This window comes from Crocuta crocuta, unplaced genomic scaffold (assembly GCF_008692635.1).
Source record: "Crocuta crocuta isolate KB4526 unplaced genomic scaffold, BGI_CrCroc_1.0 scaffold13, whole genome shotgun sequence".
Taxonomy (NCBI): domain Eukaryota; kingdom Metazoa; phylum Chordata; class Mammalia; order Carnivora; family Hyaenidae; genus Crocuta; species Crocuta crocuta.
Genome location: NW_027530007.1, coordinates 241474 through 257477, shown reverse-complemented (window position 1 = coordinate 257477; position 16004 = coordinate 241474). Strand labels below are relative to the sequence as shown.

General features: G+C 42.7%; 1 protein-coding gene across 4 annotated transcripts in view; it reads left to right on the top strand.

Annotated features, from left to right (window-relative positions):
* The window catches only part of VPS13D (vacuolar protein sorting 13 homolog D), a 251706-nt gene that overhangs the window by 112596 nt on the left and 123106 nt on the right, over positions 1–16004 (top strand). For all 4 annotated transcript variants that reach the window (XM_077763779.1, XM_077763778.1, XM_077763781.1 and 1 more), the window contains 5 exons: positions 262–453; positions 760–886; positions 2540–2682; positions 6697–6827; positions 7066–7241. In XM_077763779.1, the coding sequence (XP_077619905.1) occupies positions 262–453; positions 760–886; positions 2540–2682; positions 6697–6827; positions 7066–7241 (769 nt within the window). The remainder of the gene's footprint in view (positions 1–261; positions 454–759; positions 887–2539; positions 2683–6696; positions 6828–7065; positions 7242–16004) is intronic.

Here is a 16004-nt window from a genome sequence, read left to right as displayed (position 1 = left end):
GCTGTTATTGATAGATTTTTGGTATTTCCATCCTTCTGATTGTGCAGTTCAGATTCTGTCATGTGCCTTCTAGGCCATCTAGTTTGCTTCATATTTATTCTCGTCCCAGCGCAGGGAAAATGGCCATTCTAATGACATGTTTGCCAGTTACATGCATAGTTCCTGATTTTTCCAAAAAGTGTCCAATTTTGTTGGGCTTTGTGCTATTTTGACAAACGAAGGTGAGAACCCGGGAAGATAGTAGCTTGTATCTTCTTTTAGGGGTATCACTGGAGAACTTTCCACTTTGTAAAGAATTGCTCATTCCACCGGGAACCCAAAACTACATGGTAAGAATGCGACTCTACGACACCAACCGGCGGCAGCTGAACCTCACCATCCGCATCGTGTGTCGAGCAGAAGGATCCTTAAAGATCTTCATTTCGGCTCCATATTGGCTGATTAACAAAACAGGTACATCCAGAGGCTGCTCAACTGGGCCTTTGGCGTTAGTCATGGGAATTCAGATTTATTTGCTCCGCTAACCGAGTGGAGCCAATGCAAATAGATGACTTCAACAGTCTAAGCTGCTGAGACTTTCCTGCTTCCATAAGTGTTTCATCACGGTCAAACCCGTCCTTTCAGACAACACACTGAGCCCACGAAATAAATTCTGTTTTCACCCTTTTCCTCTGTGACGGTTTTTTTTTTCCTTTACCACGTACATCTGTCTTGCATAGACGGGTGGGATTGATATAAACTTTCCCCTACTTCCTAAAGGGTTACCGCTGATCTTCAGACAGGACAATGCGAAGACAGACACTGCAGGCCAGTTCGAGGAGCATGAGCTGGCCCGGAGCCTGAGCCCTCTCTTATTCTGCTACGCGGACAAAGAGCAGCCCAACCTGTGAGTACAGTAATTTATGGAAAGGGGAAGTAAGCTCCTAGGCGAGGGGAAAAATTAGCAAAGGCTCTAGTGTATCTGTGTAAGTAGAAATATACCGTAGGTAACAATCCTGACTTGGCGGGTGAGTAGGACCATGACCTAATGGGATTTTTGGGGATCTAATTTCTGTGTCATTTGATATTGAAAATAAACCATTTGGTGGGTTTATAATGAAAGCTAGTTTTATTTTACATGTATTGAAGCAGTTCTATTCATAACCCTGCCAATGAAGAGAGCCCCCACGGTTCCCTTCCCTCCTCTGCCGGGTTTTCTCCTGCCCGGAGCCCTCAGCACAGGCAGCGGGGCTGGCGTCAGAGGGGACACGGCCTGGCCCTTTGGTAAAAATTCCGCCCCATTGACCCAGACCAGGTCGTTTTGTGTGAGGTTTTAGAGTCCACCTCTTTTACCCTTGACATAAACGATGCCATTTCAAGATCTCAGAGCCCTCATTGCACATTTAAAGGCCGGGAAGAGCACCGGCTGTGAGAGATGACCTGGCTTTTGAACATGTGGTAGGAGCATGAATTCCCTTTAGTTCTTGGTTTTGACATTTTGCTTTTTATGGGAGTCTTCTAATTTACAGCCTTCCTCCAAAGAGACATGAGCGCAGGTGATGGCGCTACAGTGCCATTCGCTGTCACGGAGGAGGAGAGGTGTGCCGCAGCCTTCCTAGAGAGGCTTGGGGAGCATCGTGCACCAGTGGGTGCAGTCATGTCTCCCAGGGCTGCAGGCTCAGGTGGTCCTGGAGTTGGGGGGACTGACCGGGGTATTGGACATGGTGGGAGATACAGACAGCCGCTTGGCACAGTCAGCAAGCCATGTCTCAGGCCTTTCCTGAGAGGGTCTGACAGTGTCAGATCTAGGCGTTGACATTTGTGACACAGTTTGACTTCTCCAGGGAACTCAACAGTTCACAAAGCGTTTCTACGTAGACCATCACATTCAATTCTCCTCAACATCCCAATGGATTAGGCAGGGCAGGAAATACTGTTTTACTTTAATATGAGGAAACTGACGCTCAGAGAGAGTTACTTGTCCAAGGTTACATGGCCTGTTAGTGGTAGACCCGGAATTCACGTTCAGGAATTACGTTTCCAGGATCCATGACAAGACGCTGGCCAACCTAACAATGCTTTGCCATTGTGATAGTCCCAGGCCTGAGAAAAAGCATACCATTAGCTGCATCTTCTGTACTTCTGTGTGTGCAGAACCATGTACACATTTTCTCGTGCATTCAAGGTACTTCACGAACCCTTGAAACACCCGAGATAGGAAAGTATCAGTTTGCCTTGAATTCTTATTTTTTAGAGGAATAAGGTATCGTAGCACTTCCCTTGTGATTTATGCGCATAGAATCATTGTAGTTTTTCCTAGCGTGTCTAGGTGTAGAGGCCAGCACATTTCACGCATTGTGGTGCCGCGGCGGCCTTGGAGATAGAGTTTTGACCACTGGTTGATTGGCCTGCTGTGTTTGGGAAGCCCCCGGGAGTGAGGAAGAGCCAGTATTAGAGTTCTGGTTTCGGGTGGCAGCTACCGCAGCGCTCCCTGCTTAGAACAGGTGGATGGGACTTTCCTGTGGATGAACACACGTGTCTCTGCTTTTCTGCTCCACAGCTGCACGATGCGAATCGGAAGGGGGATTCATCCTGAAGGCATGCCGGGCTGGTGTCAGGGCTTCTCACTGGATGGCGGTAGTGGTGTCCGAGCTTTGAAAGTCATCCAGCAAGGAAACCGCCCAGGGCTCATCTATAACATTGGTGGGTTACATTTGGAGCAGTGGGAGAGTCAGAACCTTCTGCCGACAGCCTCAGGCTCAGACGAATGAGCTGTCGTATATTTTGGCCTGGCTGCAAGTGCTGATTTTCTCATTTGGCCTTGGGTCAGGTGTCTGTTCTCTGAATACTAGATTGGTACCAACACACATCTATTCTCCTAGGGGTCTCAGGAGCCATGTAAACACTGCCCTTTTGAGGTCTGGGGCTCTGTTGAATTTCAGACTCACCTGTGTTAGGAAAGTATCAGTTTGGCCTGAATCCTTGTTTTTCATGGGAATAATGGGAGCACTTAGAATGCTTTTCATCCTCCAACCATTTCCCACGCATTCATTAAAACTTGCAAACCCTCAGAGGGTAAGAAGCATTGTTCTCCTTGAAACTGAAGCAGAGAGGTTAAGTGACTTGCCCAGATGCAAAGGGCAAGTCTGGGTCAGAAGTAGGATTATCACTGGGGCGTACGCATTTGAAGCAGAAAATATAATAAAACGCACTTAGCGGTTATCGTAATTAGAAGCCCGTAAACTAGCTTAGCTTACAGAGGTGGAGAGTGGTGAGGGAGCCGGGGAACTCTGTGTCTGCATACCTCCCGACCGTTGGGAACACTCAACTCAAAAGATCTTCTGAAGAGTTAAGTTTGATTTAAATATGTCTCGGGTTTGACATGTTAGCAGTGTACCCTTCCTTTAGTACATAATTTCCAAAGATCTCAAAAGCACTGTTGAGTGTTGGCTGTTGGAAAACCATCTGGAACTGTGCTGTCCCTTGAACTCTCTGCGATGACGGCAGTGCTCCATTTTACACTGCCCAGCACTCCAGTGCTAGCCACACGTGGCCACCAAGCACGCGAGAGTACATTACTAAGAAGCGTGGTGTGACCAAGAAATCGAATCTTTTGTCATACTTAATTTTAATGGATTTAAACAGCCATACATGACCAATGGCAGCTATAACTGGACAGTGTGGATGCCAAGAGTCACATTACAGAAGGAAGAACTGAGGTGGTGTCATGAAGCTGTTTACCCCGAATCCCATGGAGGGTCAAAGGTATATTTAAGTGTTTGAGGGCACATTAGCCAGAGACTATTCCAAGTCCAGCTTCCTTTTCCTGTTTCTGGAACATGAATTTGTATGCATTCTCCTTAGACATGGGCGCTGGCTTCTTTAAGGTTGGTATTAAGATTTTTAGTAGAAGAAATAAACTTTCTGTGATCTTCCAGCTGGGGGTCCTTCCCTTCCCCCTTCCCTTCCCCCTTCCCCACTCCCTTCTCCCTTCCCTTCCCCCTTCCCTTCCCTTCCCTTCCCCACTCCCTTCCCCACTCCCTACCCCACTCCCTTCTCCCTTCCCTTCCCCCTTCCCTTCCCTTCCCCCTTTGTTCCCCCTTTCCCTTACCCCTTCCCTTCCCTCTTCCCTCTCCTTCCTTCCTTCTTTCTCTCCTTTCTTTTTTTAAATTATGTGTTTGTTTATTTGTTTGTTGGGGATCCTTGTCTGTCCTTTGTCTTTGCATCTGTTTGCTTCTCTCTTGAATAGGCAAAGGCTGCTTCGTGCTGTGTTTAGCTGTCTGCTGGGATATCTCATCCTTGACACAGTTCCTAAAGTCAGATACCAGGGTTGGCTAGAAGCTACCAGGAGGGAGGTTGAGGGAGAATTGGAGCTTGTACCTTTCCAAAGTGGTCGGCACTCAGGGACCACAGCGTTCCTGTGGAGACACGGGTCTCCAGTCAGAAACACGCACTGAGCGCACATAGAAACTTTCATGTGAGGAGCACTTGTTAAAAGTCATTGCACATGTTTTTTGGAACAATACTGTGATGTGAATTTTGTTGTTACCCCAGAGAGGAATAGAAGGGGTAGGCTAAAACAGGACTTCATAATTCCTAGGGTCATGAGATCTTGGCATGTGTTATCAAGGGAATTTGTGGAATCTCTCACTTGAATATTTTTGAAAAATTGGATAGCTAGCTCCCTGTCAGGAAAGTTTAAGAGTAAGTCCCAAGATAAAGAGGCCAGGAGGACCTTGCCAGTTAGCCTTACAGGTGCCTCCAGCAAGAAGGATTTTGTACATTTTTATCTTATCAGATATTCATTTATTGGGGGTTTGCCAAGGCAATCTAAGATGAAAAAGGAATGAAAAAGGGCCTGCTTTTTTCTAAAACTTGATTGATACAGTGGGCTCTTTTCATGATGCAAATTAACCATGTCCTGGGGCGCCTGAGTGACTCAGTCCATTGGGTCTCTGACTCTTGAAATCAGCGCAGGTCTTGATCTCACAGTCATGAGTTCAAGCCTGCGTTGGGTTTCATGTTGGGCGGGAAGCCTACTTGAAAAGAAAAGAAAAAAGAAAAGACTATATTTGTTGTAGGCAGACTTTGTAGTGGTTGAGATCAGCTAGCTATGAATATTGATTTTTGACAATGCTTTCCTGTATGTTACAGAGCAAAATGATAGGGTATATCTCCCTGTTCGAGTATTACTTAGCATTTCTTAGATACAGAATTTCAGATTCTTTTCGTTTTTGTGATTTGCTCAGTCTTTTAGGTATTTTAAAGCCTTAAGTTCAAGCAACACCAGATTTTTCAAGCCAGTACAGGTGAATTATGGAGTTAACAGACTGGAATATTTATATTTGAGGTTATGTTGGGACTTTCAGGGACCCTAATTGTCCCCTCCTAAGATCTCTTCCTTTTTATGGTTCTTGACACTTGTTAACTACTGAGCATGGTCTTTGTCTCATCAGGATATGAGCAGGGCTCCTGAGGCAGTGTGCCTGGGGTTGAACCCAGCCGTGCCACTTAGGGCTGTGTGACCTCATGCAAGTTGCCTAGCTTCCCGTATGCCTTAGTTTCCTCATCTAGAAAGTGGAAAGTGAAAATACTAACTTATGAGGTGTTAATGAGAATTAAATGGAGAGCCTTCGGTAGAGGTGTAGTGTACATTAAGAATTTGATAAACAGGCACCTGGGCGGCTCAGTCAACCAGTTAAGCATCCGAATTGATCTCAGCTCAGATCTTGATCTCAGGGTCGTGAGTTCAAGCACCATGTTGGTGGAGCCTACTTAAAAAATTTTCAATAAATATTTAATTTTTTAATAATTTCTAACTGTAAGTATTTTTATCACTGCATAAGCCTAGTGCCTTAAATATAGTTGCTCTACTTATTGTCTGAATGAGTGAATAATTTATCCCGCTGAGTTTTGTAGTTTTTAAAATTGTCATCAGAGTTTTTAAGATAATTCAGTGCTGTTTGCCTTCCTTCTTCCTCTGGGATCCAGTGTTTTGAGATTTCCATCTGATTGATTATGCTTTTGTTTCCGTCGTATGTGTTTTGTTTACTGTTCTATTTTTGCAGTACATGGTAGGTGCTGTGCTGGAATCATTGAGCTTGTGAATGAATGTATCCTATGATACTTAACTTTATGTTCCAACTGGATTCTTGGGTGGTGGGCTAAAAGAAAGTACTAAAGAAGAGTCCACTGCATTCAGAGCTGTTCAGGATCCAGTTAAGTAATCTGAAATTTCTGTGGTATCACGTAAAAGGGGCAAGTTCTCAAGGAGGAAATTTCNCAGCACAGAGCCCGACGCGGGGCTCGAACCCACGAACCGCGAGATCATGACCCAAGCGAAAGTCGGACGCTTAACCGACTAAGCCACCCAGGCGCCCCATTAGTGGTCCACTTCTTAAATGGAGACCACAGGGATCTACGGCTGAACACCGTGCCTTAGTTGGTACTGTGATGGTGCACCCTTTAGGGAGAGACTGGGAATTATGAGGATATTGGAATCGCCACTGAGACTTTTCATGACCTAAGTGGGCATAAAGAATAATACTTTGAGTGTACTTGTTGTTTTCATTCCATTCTTGGAAGGCCTCAGAGAGTCTCTGGGTGACATAATTATTTTCTCAGAGAAACTAAGTAATTTTGAAGGCTATTGTTTTTTTGTCACAGCATGAATTTTCTTTCTTATGAATTCATGGAAGTGGTTCTTATTATTTGTAGGCATTGACGTCAAGAAAGGCCGAGGTCGATATATTGACACCTGTATGGTCATCTTTGCTCCCCGGTACCTGTTAGATAATAAATCATCTCACAAGCTTGCATTTGCACAGAGGGAATTTGCCAGAGGACAGGTAAGTAGTTTACTTTTGAAGAATGACTAGTGTTCACTTAATAGTATAGTGGGTTATAAAATGCCACAACTTATCTCCCCATCAATTCTGTTAAGTTTTGTGATGTGAATAACCACTTAGGGCCTTTGACACCCTAAGTAGCTCATGGTAGAGGGCGAGGCTCAAAGTAGGCAGTTTACTCAGTAAACATTTGCTGTCTTGATTGGTTGACTGAAGCCAGTGATCCTGTATATTTTAGGGAACGGCCAATCCTGAAGGTTACATTTCCACCCTTCCTGGTTCCAGCGTGGTGTTCCATTGGCCTCGGAATGACTATGATCAGCTCTTGTGTGTCAGATTGATGGACGTTCCCAATTGTATTTGGTCTGGAGGGTTTGAAGTCAATAAGAATAATTCCTTCCACATCAACATGAGGTAAAGTCAGAGACTGTATTTAGACAAAAAGTAGCCGCCTTTCAGGTGCAGTGATGTATCATATAAATTTGAAAGATCTACAAAGTAAATAGTAATACTGCCCTTTATGAAATGGGAACTTATGTTTCTGACTCGGACCAAGTTCTTAAAACTTGTGGTGACCCAGTAAGTGTGACTAAATGTTTTGATGGGGTGAATTAAAGGCATGTTGACAGTTTTGACCATTGTGCAGTTGCTATGGTCTGAGCTCTTAAATCCGACGGGTAGCACTGAGCTCATGATTGCCTGCAATTCTGAAAAGTCTGTCTGCATTTAGATGGTGACATTGTTTACAGATGGTTTTGTATATTCTTGCACACTGTGTATAATCTTGTCTCACTTGGTGTTGTTTTAGTAAATCATCTGGCCTTTCTTGCCCAACCCAGTGACCCTCAGGTCCTTATTAAGAAAAATCAACAAATGTAACCTCAACCACCACAGGATAACTTTTTTCCTTTCTGTTTTTATCAGATGTTTTTTAATTTTTAATTTTTTTTCTAAAAATTTTTTAATGTGTTTTCATTTTTGAGAGAAAGTGGGGGGTGGGGTGGGGAGAGGGGCAGAGAGAGAGGGAGACACAGAATCCGAAGCAGGCTCCAGGTTCCGAGCTATCAGCACAGAGCCCAACGTGGGGCTCGAACTCACGAGCCATGAGAGCATGACCTGAGCAAAAGTCAGATGCTTAACCTGACTTTACTGAGCCACACAGGTGCCCTGATTTTTTTTTTTTTTTAAAGTAATCTCTACACCCATTGTGGGGCTAGAATTCCCGAACCGTGAGATCATGACCTAAGCCAAAGTCAGACACTCAACTGACTGAGCCACCCAGGTGCCCCTCTTAAGATTAAAAAAAATGTGTTAAAATGTTTTTTTTAAAATGTGATAAAATATACATACTCTATGAGAAAGGTAACACAAAGGTTCAGATTATTCTATGGGGCCTCTGACACATAGCGTGAAATTTGCCCCCTTAACCATTTTTAAGTTCACTTAGTTAAGTGTGTTCATTTTATAGGGCAGCTAGTCTCCAGAACTCTTCTTGTCTTCCAGAATGAAATTCTGTACCCATCGCACAGCTCTCTATTTCCCTTTTCCCCAAACCCTGGCAACCACTAAACTACTTTCTCTATGGATTTGGCTACTCCAGGCACCTCAGATGAGTGGAATCACACAGTATTTGCCTTTTTGTGACTGGCTCATTTCACTTAGCAGAAGGCCCTGAAGGTTCATGTTGTAGCAGTGTTAGAATGCCCTTCCTTTTTAAGACTGACTAATATGCCCTCACATGTATATGCCACATTTGACTTGGTCATTCATCTGTTGATGGACACTCGGGTTGCTTCTACCTTCTGGCAATTGTGAAGAGTGCTTGCTCTGAACACAGGTGTGCTGATATCCCTTTGAGTTCCTGCTCTCAGCTCTTTGGGATATATATTCAGGAGCAGAATTGTTGGGTCTTTGGGTCATTCTAGTTTTTAATTCTTTGAGGAACTGCCATACCATTTTCCATAGCAGCTGCACCTTCCACAGTTCTACAAGGATTCTTAAGTTCCTTACACGCTCACTGACATTTGTTATTTTCTGCTTTTTTGATAGTAGCCATCATAATGGGTGTGAGGTGGTATCTCACTGTGATTTTGATTCATGTTTCTCTCATAATGAGTGATGTTGAGCTACTTTTCATATGCTTGTTGGCCATCTGGATGTCTTCTTTGGGGGAGATGTCTGAAGCAGGGTGATTGTCGGAAAGACCACCAAATGCCGAATAGAAGTGAGGCAAGATTTTATTCATTGCCGGGCCAAACCTGATCTCCTGATCTTAAGGAGAAAAATGCAGAGAAAGGTCCCGAACAAAGGTGGCAGTGAGCTTATATGGATCTCAGCAAGGCAGAACATGTCATGATTTAGCTAACCAGTTATGCTCTACAGCATACTGTGGTAACCAATTGCATTGTGACACTTAGGTGTTAGTTTTGGCAGAGACCTATCAATTTTAAGTTCTTTGTCCTGAAATGACCAACTGTAATTAGACATTTGAGAAGCCGTGGGGTAGTGACTACGTGATAGACTACCAGGGTAGAATGGTGACGTGGTGTTCTGTAGCCTTATGTACAGGGTGTGGGTGTGGTCAGCCAGAACAGGGAAGGACAAGCTTGCCAAGTGGATTTACAGAAGCAGAAATAGCATGTTAGTATTTAACCGTGCTTGAGGTTGACCTACAACATTGTCCATTCATCAGTTACCCAATTGTGAATTGGACTGTTTGTTTCTTCGTTGTTGAGTTTGAGGAGTCCTTTATGTATTCTGGATATTAACCCCTTATGAGATAACATGATTTGTGTATATTTTTCTCCCCTTCTGTACACTGCCCTTTCATTCTGATGATTGTGTTCTGTGATGTATAGAAGTTTTTAAATTTTGATGTAGTCCAACTTCCCTACTTTAACTTTTGTTTCCTGTGCTTTTGATGTCATATCCCAGATGTCACTGCCAAATCCACATCGTGAAGCTTTTCACCTGTGTTTTCTTCTGAGGGTTTATACTTCTAGCTCCTACCCTGAGGCCTTTGATCCATGTTGAATTAATATTTGTATGTGGTAGAAGGTAGGGATCCAACTCCATTCTTTTGTTTGTGGAGGTCCAGTTTTTCCCAACACTATTTGTTGAAAAGATTCTCTTTTTCCCATGGGATGGTCTTAGTTAGCACCCTTGTCAAAAATTACATGACTCTGGGGGTGCCTGGGTGCCTCAGTCGGTTAAGCGTCCGACTTTGGCTCAAGTCATGATCTCACGGTTTGTGGGTTTGAGCCCTGCATTGGGCTCTGTGCTGACAGCTAGCTCAGAGGCTGGAGCCTGCTTCAGATTCTGTATCTCCCTCTCTCTCTGGCCCTCCCCTGCTCACGCTGTCTCTCTCTCTCTCTCTCAGAAATAAACGAAACATTTAAAAACATTTTTAAAAAATTACATGACTGTATTTGAGGATTTATTTCTGGGCTGTCTTCCATTCATTCTCTATGTGTTTGTCTTTATGTTAGTACCACACTGTTTTGAATAATGTAGCTTTGTAGTAACTTTTGCAGTCAGTAAATGTGAGACCTCAACTTTGTTCTTTTTTTTTTTTTTTTTAACTTTTATTCAGTATTGAGAAACAGAGAGACAGAGCGTTAGCAGGGGAGGGACAGAGCAAGGGGAGACACAGAATCTGAAGCAGGCTCCAGGCGCTGAGCTGTCAGCATAGAGCCCTACATGGGACTTGAACTCATGAACCATGAGATCATGACCTGAGCTGAAGTTGGCCTCCCAACTGACTGAGCCATCCAGGCACCCCTCAACTTTGTTCTTTTTTGAGATTATTTTGGCCATTTGGAATGCCTTGAGATTCTGTCAGAATTTCAGGGTAAAATTTTCTCTTCTGGAAAAAAAATCACTTGGGATTTTTGTAGGGACTGTATTGAATATGTAGATCCACTTTGGGCCCCATTGTCATCTGGACAGTATTAAGTTGGATCTGTGCATGTAGGGTGTCGTTCCATTTATTTGTGTCCTGTTCAAATTTTTTTTTTTTTTAGTTTATTTATTAAGAGAGAGAGCGTGCACATGGGGGTGTAGGGGGTCGAGGGGCAGAGAGAGAGAATCCCAAGCAGGCTCCGTGCTGCCAGCTCTGAGCCCATTGCAGCACTCAAACTCACAAACTGTGATCTGAGCCGGAATCAGGAGTCAGATGCTTAACCGACTGAGCCCCTCAGGTGCCCCATTCTGTTTAATTTCTTTCATCAAATGCTTTTGAAACTAAAGACCCTGAAATCATTGCTATTTTGTTGCATTTAAAAGCATCATGTAAGCTGTTATACTCTATGGTTAGTTCTTCATTAAGAACATTATTGTAAGGGAATAGGGAAGTGTCTGATTTAAGAATAGATGATGCAAAATAATATCTAAATTGACTTTTTAAAACATGCCTTATCTGAGAGTTTTTTTCTTTTTTTTCTTTGTGGTCAGTGCTGTGCCCTTCTTAGTTTCCTTTTGCTCTGGCCCTAATTAGAGTTCACTGTGTCTGGTAAAGGCCTTTTCAGGCTGTGTTCCTAGGAGTTGTTGGGGGCACTTAAGGAGGTGACTTCAGGGGCTGAGGGCAGGGGTCCAGTCGCTCACCCCTGCTTCTCCCAGAACTCTTTTCTGCCAGTATCCTGTGTCTCCACAAGATTTAATAGAGGGGAGGGGAAGGGAAGGGAGGAGTTGGCTCTGCAGCTAAAACCACTAGTGGTTTGTATACTGTTTGGGTGGACGTCACCTAGGTGTGTTGTGTGAGAAGAAGAAGCCAATTTAGAATTGAGTAAAAGTTGCTCGTGACTAAGAAAGGAAGGAAGGAAAGAAGGAAAGAAAAGGTGTGGACGTGGGGAACAGAGGTGGCGTGTATACCTTCGTTAACCCTGTGGAATCGTTCTAGTGCACAGCCCCAGGCTACTGAGCATAGACCCTCTCTCTGTTTCTTTTCCTTTCCCTACATTTTCATTTTCAAACAGTTTAAACCTACAGAAAACTTACAAGTAATACAAAGAACACTTGTAGCTTTCACTTGGATTAACCACACATCAGCATTTTGCTGTGTCCTGCTTTGTCCCCATGCATGCACACGTACATACTTTTTCTCTGAACCATTTAAACGTGAATTGAAGTGACCCTGTTAGTTTAGGCATAAAAACTTCGGTTATGTACCTAAAGACAAGGATATTTTGGGGTGCCTGAGTGGCTCAGTTGGTTAAGCGTCCCACTTCAGCTCAGGTCAGGATCTCACCGTTCATGAGTTTGAGCCCTGCGTCGGGCTCTGTGCTGGCAGCTCAGAACCTGGAGCCTGATTTGGATTCTGGGTCTCCCTCTCTCTCTGTCCCTCCCCTGGTCATGCTCTCTTTTTCTCAAAAATAAATAAACATAAAAAAAAAAAAGACAAGGACATTTTTCTAAATATATATACTAACATTACCCATTGAAGAAATTTAGTATTTTTTTAAAGTAATCTCTACACCCAACATGTTCAAACTCATGACCCTAAAATCAAGAGTTACATGTTCTACTGACAGAGCTAGCCAGGCAGCCCTGAAAAATAGCCTTTTAAAATACCCTTCATTGGAGCGCCTGGGTGGCTTAGTCGGTTAAGCGTCCGACTTTCGCTTAGGTCATGATCTCGCGGTTCGTGGGTTCGGGCCCCGCGTCAGACTCTGTGCTGACTGCCAGCTCAGAGCCTGGAGCCTGTTTCAGTCTGTGACTCCCTCTCTCTCTGACCCTCCCCTGCTCACGCTGTCTCCCTCTCCTAGAAATTAAAAAAAAAAAAAAAACCTTGAAAAAAATAAAATAAAATAAAATACCCTTCATAGCATAACTCCCTTTGCCCTTATCTAGGACCTAGTCAGGAGTCATGCATTTTATTTAGCAGACAGATCTCATCCACTTTAATCGAGAGTAGTCCTACTTTTCCCTTTTTGGTCTTTATTGATATTGAAGTTTTTAAAGATTCCAAGCCAGTTTCTTATAGAATGTTCTCCTTCCTGAATTTTTGTTTTCTTTTCTTTTTTCTTATATTTTTATATATATTTTTTTATATTTTTCTTTTTTTATAATATATATTTACTTATTTTTTAATTTACATCCAAGTAGCATATAGTACAGTAATGATTTCAGAAGTAGAAAGCAGTGATTCATCCCCTACATATAACACCCAGTGCTCATCCCAACAAGTGTCTTCTTTAATGCTCCTTGCCCATTTAGCCCGTCCCTCCCCTCACAACCCCGCCAGCTACCCTCAGTTTGTTCTCTGTATTTAAGAGTCTCTTATGTTTTGTCCCATCAATGTTTTTATATTATTTTTGCTTCCCTTCCGTCATGTTCATCTGTTTTGTATCTTAAATTCCACATGAGTGAAGTCATATGAGATTTGTCTTTCTCTGACTAATTTCGCTTAGCATAATACCTTCTAGTTCCATATCTAGTTGTTGCAGATGGCAAGATTTCATTCTTTTTGATTGCCAAGTAATACTCTATTCTTTATATATATATACCATATTTTCTTTATCCATTCATCTCTCGATGGACATTTGGGTTCTTTCCATACTTTGGCTATTGTTGATAGTGCTGCTATAAACATTGGGGTGCATCTGCCCCTTTGAAACCGCAAACCTGTGTCCTTTGGATAAATACCTAGTAGTGCAATTGCTGGGTCATAGGGTAGTTTTTTTTTTAATTTTTTGAAGACCCTCCATACTATTTTCCAGAGGGGCTGTACCAGTTTGCATTCCCACCAGCAGTGCACCCTTGCCAGCATCTGTCGTTGGGTGGGAGGTGGTATCTCACTGTGGTTTTGATTTGTATTTCCCTGATGATGAGTGATGTCGAGCATTTTTTCATATGCCTGTTAGCCATCTGGATGTCTTCTTTGGAAAAGTGTCTATTCATGTCTTTTGCCCGTTTCTTTACTGGTTTATTTGTTTTTTGGGTGGTGAGTTTGATAAGTTCTCTATAGGTTTTGGGTACTAACCCTTTATCTGATTTGTCACTTGCAAATACCTTCTCCCATTCCACTGGTTGCCTTTTAGTTTTGCTGATTGCTTTCTTCACCGTGCAGAAACTTTTTATCTTGATGAGGTCCCAATAGTTCATTTTTGCTTCTATTGGAGGCATGTTGAGTAAGAAGTTGCTGCAGCTGAGGTCAAAGAGGTTGACCTGCTGTCTCACCCAGGATTTTGATGGCTTCCTGTCTTACATTTAGGTCTTTCATCCATTTTGAGTTTATTTTTGTGTCTGGTGTAAGAAAGTGGTCCAGGTTCATTTTTCTGTAAGTCGCTGTCCAGTCTTCCCAACACCACTTGCTGAAGAGAGTGTCTTTATTCCATTGGATATTCTTTCCTGCTTTGTCAAAGATTAGTTGGCCATACATTTGTGGGTCCATTTCTGGGTTCTCTATTATGTTCCATTGATCTAGTATCTGTTTTTGTGCCAGTACCACAGTGTCTTGATGATTACAGCTTTGTAATCCATCTTGAAGTCTGGGATTGTGATACCGCCAGCTCTGGTTTCCATTTTCAGGATTGCTTTGGCTATTTGGGGTCTTTTCTGGTTCCATACAAATTTTAGAATTGTTCTAGCTCTGAAGAATGCTGGTATCGTTTTGATAGGGATTGCATTGAAGGTATAGATTGCTTTGTAGTATTGACATTTTAATAATATTTGTTCTTCCAGTGTGGAGGTTCCTCAGGAAACTAACAATAGAACTCCCCTATGACCCAGCAATAGCACTGCTAGGAATTTACCCAAGGGATACAGAAATGCTGATGCATAGGAGCACGTGTACCCCAATGTTCATAGCAGCACTCTCCACAATAGCTAAAACATGGAAAGAGCCTAAGTGTCCATCAACAGATGAATGGATCAAGAAGATGTGGTTTATCTATACCATGGAATACTACATGGCAATGAGAAACAATGAAATCTGGCCATGTGTAGCAACATGGATGGACCTTGAGGGTGTTATGCTGAGTGAAATAAATCAGGCAGAGAAGGACAAATATCATATGTTTGCACGTATAGGAGGATTAGGAGGAACTTGACGGAGGAACAAGGGGGAGAAGAAGGGGGGAAATGGTGGGGGAAAGGGAGAGAGGCAAACCATGAGAGACTCTTGAATGCTGACAAAAACTGAGGACTGATGGATGTGGGGGGAGGGGGGATGGGCATGGAGGAGGACACTTGTGGGGATGAGCACTGAGTGTTATGTGGAAACTAATTTGACAATAAACTATTTGTAAAAAAAATAATAATAGTAATAATAATAATAATATTTGTTCTTCCAATCCATGAGCATGGAATGTTTTCCAATTTTTTTTGTGTCTTCTTTAATTTCTTTCATAAGCTTTCTATAGTTTTAAGTGTATAGGTTTTTCACCTCTTTGGTCCCTAGGTATTTTGGGGTTTTGTTGGCAATTGTGAATAGGATCAATTTCTTGATTTCCCTTTCTGCTGCTTCACTATTAGTTTATAGAAATGCAACCGATTTCTGTGCATGGATTTTATATCCTGGAACTTTGATGAATTCATGAATCGGTTCTAGCAGCATTTTCGTGGAATCTTTTGGGTTTTCCATATAGAGTATCGTGTCGTCTGCAAAGAGTAAAAGTTTGACTTCCTCCTTGCCGATTTGGATGACTTTTATCCCTTTGTGTTGTCTGATTGCTGAGGCAAGGACTTCCAATACTGTGTTGAACAACAGTGGTGAGAGTGGACATCCCTGTTGTGTTCCTGACCTTAGGGGGAAAGCTCTCAGTTTTTCCCCATTGAGGATGATATTAGCAGAGGGTATGTTGTATATAGTTTTTAATCTTGAGGTATGATTCTTCTATCCCTACTTTCTTGAGGGTTTTTATCAAGAAAGGATGCTGTATTTTGTCAAATACTTTCTCTGCATGTATTGAGGATCATCTGATTCTTGTCCTTTCTTTTGTTAATATGATGTATCACATTGGTTGATTTGTGGACGTTCAACCAGCCCTGCATCCCTGGTATAAATCCCACTTGATTGTTTTAATGCATTGTTGGATTCGGTTGGCTAGTATCTTGTTGAGAATTTTTGCATCCATGTTCATTATGGAAATTGGTTCATAGTTCTCCTTTTTAGTGAGGTCTTTGTCTGGTTTTGGAATCAAGGTAATGCTCGCCTCATAAAATGAGTTTCTAAGTTTC